Source organism: Psammomys obesus, unplaced genomic scaffold (genome assembly GCF_907164565.1).
Source record: "Psammomys obesus unplaced genomic scaffold, mPsaObe1.curated_primary_1811, whole genome shotgun sequence".
Lineage (NCBI taxonomy): Eukaryota > Metazoa > Chordata > Mammalia > Rodentia > Muridae > Psammomys > Psammomys obesus.
The window spans coordinates 3,523,267-3,531,528 of NW_026596057.1; the positions used below are offsets into that span (position 1 = coordinate 3,523,267).

The 8,262-nt window shown below is 48.9% G+C and overlaps 1 protein-coding gene across 1 annotated transcript in view; it reads left to right on the forward strand.

Annotated features, from left to right (window-relative positions):
- The window catches only part of Uck2 (uridine-cytidine kinase 2), a 66,529-nt gene that overhangs the window by 53,807 nt on the left and 4,460 nt on the right, over positions 1 to 8,262 (forward strand). Inside the window, exons 5-6 of the mRNA XM_055624648.1 lie at positions 4,118 to 4,215; positions 6,468 to 6,516. Of these exons, the coding sequence (XP_055480623.1) occupies positions 4,118 to 4,215; positions 6,468 to 6,516 (147 nt within the window). The remainder of the gene's footprint in view (positions 1 to 4,117; positions 4,216 to 6,467; positions 6,517 to 8,262) is intronic.

An 8,262-nucleotide genomic window follows, 5' to 3' on the forward strand; every position in this document is an offset into this window, starting at 1 on the left:
CCCAGGTTAGTTATATCAGCCCAACCCCCAGGACATCCTGCTACTCAGTGTTTGGTGACATTTAGGAAGGAATTAGTCACTCCACTGTTTAGATAAAGAAAGGCATACACCTATTTTCATTGGGGGAGTAGCCTAGCTTAAAGGCTCAGGTCTTTTTATTTTCCCTTAAGGAAGGCATCAAGAAAAGATGCCTTGGTCTTTGAAGTGACTGTAGGGCAACCGGGGACAGGGACCGGCTTTGCCTGTGGTGTCGGGCGCCTTATTCCACCATCTGCTTCTGCGTGCTCTCATTCCATCTAGCCAACCCTGGATCAGATTCCCTGGCGAACCTTCCTGAGAGTGTCCCTGTGCTTGCGTTCAGTCTGTGCATCTCGGAAGCCAGAGAACTGAGTGAGGATCTGAGCTCTGTAGGGTATTGAGCCATTTGCTTCTACTGGGAAGCTTTTGGGGTGGGGGGGGGTCATCATTTCAGGTCATAGGGGTGAAATGGGACTGGTGCAGCCAACTAGAGAAAATGCTGCATTACCTACACAGACACAACCTATACTGAACAGCATGTAGATGGAGAATACAAGGGAGAGTAGACATTAGGAAGTAGCTTGGGCTAGGGATACAGCTCAGTTCAGTGGGTAGAGTGCTTATTCAGCATCTGTGAAGTCCTAAGTTCGATTCCCCAGCATTACATAAACAGGTGTTTGTCCTATAACCATAATGCACTTGGGGAGGTAGAGGTAGGAGGATCAGAAATTCAAGGTCATCCTTAGCTACATAGGTAGTTCAAGGCCAGTTTAGACCCTGTCTCAGACAGATGCTGGTAGGTAAATAAGTGAGTTATTGGACATTCTTCATAAATAGAGTAATAATATAGTATTTGGCGAGAGCTGTTGTTAATGGGACCAGCAGAACTGAGAGAAACTAGTCTAGGGTTTTTCCCTGCTAAGGCATGGGATGCGTGCTTACTTGGGGCCACACTTCAAATCTGAGTGGGGAGCAGCAAAGGCATCACTGTGTCGTGGGAGAATGGTTAGGAGGGACGTGATTTTAGTTCCGGCAGGCAGGATGTTATGATGTTGGTGGCTCTGGGGATGCCCCAGGCTTGTGTGTCTTTCTGGAGCTTCCCCACCTCCCATGCATCTGACTCATCGCCTGGCTTGTCACCTTACAGAGTCGCCCAGTAATTTCCTCACCTGGTGGCTCACTGTCCCCGATGGTTGCCAAGTTAAAGTCAAATTCAAAGCCAGGTGAAATGAGCTAACACTCAGGCGTCATTCCCCATAGGATCTGTGCCCTAGGGCAAGCTTTTTTAACCTCATTGAATCTTGTTATTATTATTATTTTTTTCTGTCACAATCATCAGGGGATTAGCCCTCCAGGGACAGATTAGAGTTAATGCAGGGACAGTGTTGGAAAGGGCACTAGGTGATAGTTGCTTAGTGTCAGGTCAGACTTCTGGAGAGGTGGCTGGTATCTTCTTTGCTGCTTTGCTGGGCCTCCGGGAGAGTCTGACCCCAGGAGTCTGTGCTCCCCTGGCTCACTAGACCATAAAGACGGAAACACAGATAACCTCTAGGGAATCAGAAAGAGATTTGGAGTAGTTGTAAAGTTTTTGGAAACTGAGTCTTGGTTTCTGACTCATCAGGTCATCATGGTGCAGGTTAAGTAAAAATTTCTCCTTTCCTTTCTTGGCCTGGAGCAGGGAGAGGGTCTTTATATGAATATGGGAAATCTTTGAAATGGTGTGGAGGTTGTTTCCTGAGACAGGGTTTCTCTGTAGCCTTGGCTCTGTAGACAGGCTGGTCTCGTAATCAGAGATCTGCCTGCCTTTGCCTTGCGGTGTTGAGATTGAGGGCGTGTGTACCCCATGTGTACCCAGCTCACCCTGGGGTTCTCTTTGGCCAGTCCCTGCCTGCCCCTTGCCACGTGGGCAGGCTGCTGCCTCCTCATTTACATCCCCACCTGCCAAGCGCCTACTTTCCTGGTAGATTTGTGGGGTTTTCTTAGCAGCCATTTATTTCTACAAGTTCCTTCTTTCCAGGTAGGACGCAAAACATGCCTGATATATGCTTGGGGTGCAGGGTGCTTTGTGGCGGGGCCCATGTCTAATAGGAGCAGGTAGATACAGGGCTGCAGTGCTTTCCGACAGAACTGAGCACATTGCTTGCGCCTATCTTCATAGCCTTCAACAATGGAGGAATTGGTCCTGGAGTCCCTCAGTGCCGGGGAGGCTCCGGCTCTCCTAGCTCCCCTTACGCTCAGTGAGCGAGTTTCCTGAGTGCTTCTCTCTCTGCTCCTCCTGCTTGCTCTGAAGCACCATGGTGGAGAAGAAATGGGGTATGGGCACTTAGAACTGAAAGAGCACTGCTAGATTTGGGTGGGCTGAGTGGCAGGCAGGGAACTGGCAGACTGTAGCTTCCTGCCCATTACTTTTTCCCAGCACACGTGTGGGCTCTGGCTGGGCTGGGCTGGGGGTGTTGGTTTTCTGGAGTTTCCAGTTTGTGCCAAGATCTTATTCTGACTCAGCCCTTGATCTGGCTCTATTCCCTGGCAGTACCTAAGTAGCAGGACATTTCAGATGCAGTGAGCTGGCTGGCCCTGGCATGCCCTTGGCTATGGAGCCATCCTTGTCTAAGGTGACAACTTCTTTGAAGGAGTTAGGTGACATGTTATTGCATGTCCCCAGTGTCTGGAACCCATTTCTTTGTGAGTCTTCCTTCCCATTGTCCCCTTTTAACATAGCCATTGTTTGTTTGTCCTGCTTGCCTCTCCTGGACCTTGTCCCATCTGTCTTAGCAGCTCAGCAGGGTTCCTCTGCAGCCCCCACTCCTTACTGTTCTTACTGCCCCTTCAGTCTCCTGGAGTCCCCTCCAGGTTGTGCTAAGTGCTGGAGTTGTCATGGTAGGGCAGGCTTATTGAACATACTGTGTGCCAGCTGCCTTGCTGGATTTTTTTTTTCCTGTACCTCCCTGTTATCTTAACTGACAGCTTTATCAGAGCTAGAAGTGTAGCTCAGTTTGTAGATAGCTTGCCTGCCACGCACAAAACCCTGGATTCTTTCCATAGCACTGCTTAAATCGAGCACAGTGACACCTGTAATCTGGCTTTCAGGATTAGAGGCAGGAGTATGAGTTGAAGACGTAGCTAGGTTCAAGGGCAGCCTAGGCTACATGAGATTCCTCCCACCCTCCAATCATAAATAAGGTATCCTTTGTCTACGACTCAAAGAGGATAAGTCACTTGTCTAAGGTCACAGGAGCAGGAGTTTCTGGGGACAGGACTCCAATCTAGGTCACTTTCCTCCAGGCTCACACTCACTGGCTAAGGAGAGCCAAGCAGTCCCGCTGGAGCTCACTGAGTAGCCCGTTGGCTTCTCTTACACAACATGGAGTTACCAGGTCTGCTCTGGCAGCAGAAGGTCTTTGTGGAGTGTCCTGTAGGCAGAAGGGCAAAACCTTTCATGGTGCTAAACCCGGGAGCTTCCTGAAAAGCGTGCCCTGTGAGACAAATCTGGCACCAAGCACTACAAGCTCACGCACTCACACAGTGAATTAAAGCGGTGTGACTCTGATATGGTAACCTCTGGGATCCAGGTGAACAGTTTAGCAACTTGATACTCGCCTCTAAAGTGGCAGCTGTGCAGAGGGCTGTGATTGACAGGACTCCAGGAGGTCTTCGGGGCTCGGGGACGGAACCCAGATGGCCTGGGCCTTAAAACTGGCTTTTCAAAAGCTTGCTGCAGGTCCCTCACCAGAAAGGGCCGAGGGAAGGTGGTAAAGTCTTCAGTGCCCAAAGTGAGCACCCAGGGGAGTGTGTGTGTTGAGTGGGTGACTGGCTGACCCGCAGCGTGGATTGCCGGACTTGGGAATGCAGGTGAACATTCTGCAGGCGAATGGCCTGCTCTTCTCTGGCCACTTCTTGGCCACTTTTATGGCAGGGAACATGCTGTAGTAGAACTTGATGGTAGTAAGGCTTTGGTAGCTTGTTTTTTCTGAATCTGTTGATGATCCATCCTAGATCAAAGCTCTGAGGAGCCCGGCTCAGTCGGTCTGGCGACCTGCAGGAGTCTGCCTCACTTCCTTGTGCACTGGGTTTTTGATTTTTGTTTTTCCTTCTCTTACAGTATTGCGGGACATCAGTGAACGAGGGAGGGACCTTGAGCAGATTTTATCACAGTATATCACATTCGTGAAGCCCGCCTTTGAGGAATTCTGCTTGCCAGTGAGTTGTAGTCTTTGTTTCCGCTAAAAGTACATATTGACATTTAATGATTTAATGATTTTTATTACTAATATATGTAGATTATATATTTGTTTTACATTTATTTTCATTTTTATTAATATATAAAATTATATATAATATAAATTTAAAATGTCATTAATAATTTAATGACATTTAAGGATTTAATCTTTTTTTTTTTTTTTTTAAGGTTTACTTATTTTTATATTCTATGTGTATGGGTATTTTTGCCTGTGTATGTCTGTGCACTTCACTCATGAATGAAGTACCCATGGAGTGGCCAGAAGAGGCTGTGGGGTCCTCCGGAACTGGAGTTACATATAGTTGTTGGCTTCCGGGTGCATGCTGGGTCCTTTGTGAGAGCAGGGAGAGCACTTACCTGCTGAGCCAAGAACCATCTCTCTGGCTCCTGTGATAGCATTTAAAGCATGTGGGTTGCTGGGCTTCAGTCTCACCCTCCCAGAGAGCACTTCTCTCCAAGTCCCAAGAGGGCCGGGCTAGGGTCTGTCCGGCCATCCTTGCCGATTCCTCTTAAGGTTACCCCAGTCCCCATGTGTCTCCCAGCACGGTCTGCGTTTCTTGCGGGGGGGTGGGGGTCGTATGCTGTCAGACTTTACCTGAAGCTAGCTCACCTCCACGATAGACCTCAGCCAGCTTGAGGACTGCAGAAAGTCAGGGCTCAGGTTGGGGCAGGCTGAGGGTGGTTCATGTGCAACTTCTTGTTGGCCTATGGATTTGGGAAGTGCTGGTCTGTGCTGGATTCCTCCCTCCTGCACAACTGTATCCCCCCTGGAGCACCTGGGAGTTCCCTGGGAGATGGCTTCCCGAGAACCAAAGGGGAATGGCTCTCTTATAATCAGCCAGAGAAACGGGTCATAATCAGCCAGAGAAACGGGTCTCCTCAGAGACCAAATGGGGCATGTGAAGTTACCAGAGACCCAGGTGTGATGTGGGATGGTGGGAAGGGGACACAGAAGGAACAAGGTTTGGTTTGGGAAGACGTGTGTAATTTAGGAGGATCTTGACTCACTGTGTCCTCCCAGCTTGAGCAAGCTCAGGTCTGGCAAAGCAGGCTTCCTTTATTTATAGTTAGGAGAGGGAGAAGTTGGCACTTAGGCCGGTTTGAGTGAGATCATTTGGGAAGAGTGGTGTCTGGGAATCTCTTCAGAGTAGATGGGTTCATCTTTTCATGCGCTTTTTCTCCTTTCCTGGAGAAGATAATCATGAACGTGTCTGCTTTAAGTTGGTTAGGCCTTCTCCTTCAGGGACTGGTGGGTGTTCTGAGTCAACCTGATTAAGTTTGCCATCCTGCCTGTTAACCCTGTTGGAGGTTAGGTTACAAGATCAGGTTTCTGGGAAAGGGCTCCCAAGGCTGAGGGGCTGTGAAATTCCTTTCATCTTTTTTACCTGAGAACCTTCCCACTCTTTTTGACTTACTGAGAACACAAAGGGATTTCACCATTGGGAACCAACCACTGACATTGTTCCTCCATTTAACTCAAGTATAGGCCAGCTGAAGATTCTGGGCAAGTGTTTTCTGGGATGTCTGGGATGTCCAGGCACTCTTTGCTGAGGAAGGTCTAGGGCCTGAGGCTGACAAAGCTGTGAGTCAGCAGTTGTCAGGAATGAAGATACTCCGGCATGCAAGGAGCCACTCATGGCATGTGTGAAAAACTGGGTGCATTTTCCAGGGCACACGTACGTTCAGTGTGGCCCACGGAATCTCAGTAAACAAACGATCAAAGTGCACCTCACAAAAGGAGCATGGTTTCATTTTTAAAAATTGACTTTGTAAAATGTTGTCAGAGAGGGAGTGAGGGGAACCAGCATCAGGGTATTGCCTTTGCTGGCTTTATCTGAGGGCTGGGTGTAAATCACTTATTATAATATGGATACCAAGTAGCAATCAGGGTTAAACATTCAGTCATTCAGTCAAGCACTGGGGTATGAACTGGTTTTGAATCAGCCATTCAGTGGGGACTGCTTTCCCTGTTTGTCAAGTAAAAGTCTTCACTCTTTTTTTCTGCCTCCTCCTCCCTTGCATTCACGTTGCAGCCATGAAGGTCTATCCTCGCTCCCCTCCTTGTGTCCAAGAGCCTTCCCTAGTGTTGCATTTAAAGCCTCGGCGGCTGCCAGGGCCAAGCTGACACTTTCTTTCCTTCTGCTCTTGGAGAGGGACTCAGGTTTGTCCCTGAACACCGCCGTTAATGTGTTGTAAATATCTGTCTCCACAGACAAAGAAATATGCTGACGTGATTATTCCTAGAGGTGCAGACAATCTCGGTGAGTACCAGTGGTGTGTCCTCCTCGGGTCAATGCCATCTCCTCACATCCATCATAATGTGGGCACAGTGTGACCGACCATACAGCGTCCTGTAGTCTGACAGAGTCAGAAGGGTATCTCTGCTACACAGCCAGCCCCAGGAACAGATCCCTGGTCGTATGTCTATCCATGTTTGGGGACAGACATCCTCAGGGAATCTCCAGCGGAAGTGAAGGACTCCCTTCAGCTGTCACCCCAGTCTTGACACTTGGACTTCAGATATCCAAGACAGTCTTTCGGTGAAGGTAGACTTCCTTCCTAAGCTGATTTAAGATGATCTGCCCTTACACCTTCTGAAGAGGAGCCGGAGGGTCGCATCAGTCTGTCCTTTGTATGTATGGCATGTCTCGAAGCCAGTGCCTCTCCACAGCCCTGACACAGTGTAGCTTGAATTAGTCTGCTGCATGAAGGTGGAGCCCATCTTTTCATTCTCTTTTGTTTCCTTTTCTTCCATTTAAAACAACAACAACAAAAATGTGTTCACAGAGTTGTTTGGATGTTCATCCAGCAGCGTGTCACCGTGTGTGATCAGGGAGCGGGACGTTCTCATTCATGGCTGAGTTTGGGGAGCTCGTCATTCGTCTATTTTCCTTGACTGTAGTTGGCTTTTCACCACACTGACACTGGTAGCAGTACAGGCCCACTGTTTGGTGGCCTTCAGCTTGCACAGGCCAGAGGTGTGTCGTCGAAGTGCCACGTGGTGTTCTTGTAAATCACCCCAGAAAGAATTCCTTTGTTGTTGGGGCTGGTGACGTGGCCCAGTGGGTAAGCCCGAGAGCCCGAGTCTAGGCCTCAGCACCGTGTCACTCAGGGGGCAGAAGGAGGTAGAGCTCTTGAGTTTGAAGCTAGCCTGGTCTGCAGAGTGAGTTCCAGACCACAGGGATAGATGGCGAGGCCCTAGTCAGGTCAAACCTCCCAAATCCCGGGTATGGCTAGGTCTGCCTGGAGTCCTAGTACTGTGTGGATTGGAAACAGGACGATTTGGAATGTTGTCTGCCTAAACCTGTCTCCAGGTTTAGTGAGGGACAGTTTCAAGGGAATAAGGTGGACAGTGATAGAATAGGACACACTGACTTCTTCCTCTGGCTTCCCTGTACACTCACCGTCACCACATACACATACATAGACATTCATATGTCCCCACCATCACCCCCACTGTCACCGTACACACGTTCACAAGTACCCCACTATTACCCCACACACAAACCCCACAATCTCTCTCTCTCTCTCTCTCTCTCACACACACACACACACACATTTTCTGCTAATACAGCTCACTCTTCTGTGGGAAGAAGAGAGCCGTTTGTATTGTTGCCCTGTTTTGGGACAGAAGTTGGTAGATCCTCAGTAAGAGGGACTTAGAGGAAATTGGTGGTGTTGAAACCATCTCCAGCCAAGCAGTGGTGGTGTACACCTTTAATTTCAGTGTTGTTTTTAACAAAACCTTAATTTTTCCATTTTACCAATAAAGGCCCTGGGGCCAGATGCTGGGACAAAAGCCTGCTAGGTCAGAGAGGCAGAGAAAGCACCCAGCTGACCCTCCTTCTCAGCCAGTATCCCAGCAGGAGTCCTCTCCCAGACCATCTCAGACAACCTCCTTCAAACTGAATGCCCCTCCTTTCTACTTCCTGTGCATTTCCCCATCCATCTTCGTGTGTGTGTGTGTGTGTGTGTGTGTGTGTGTGTGTGTGTGTGTGTGTGTGTGT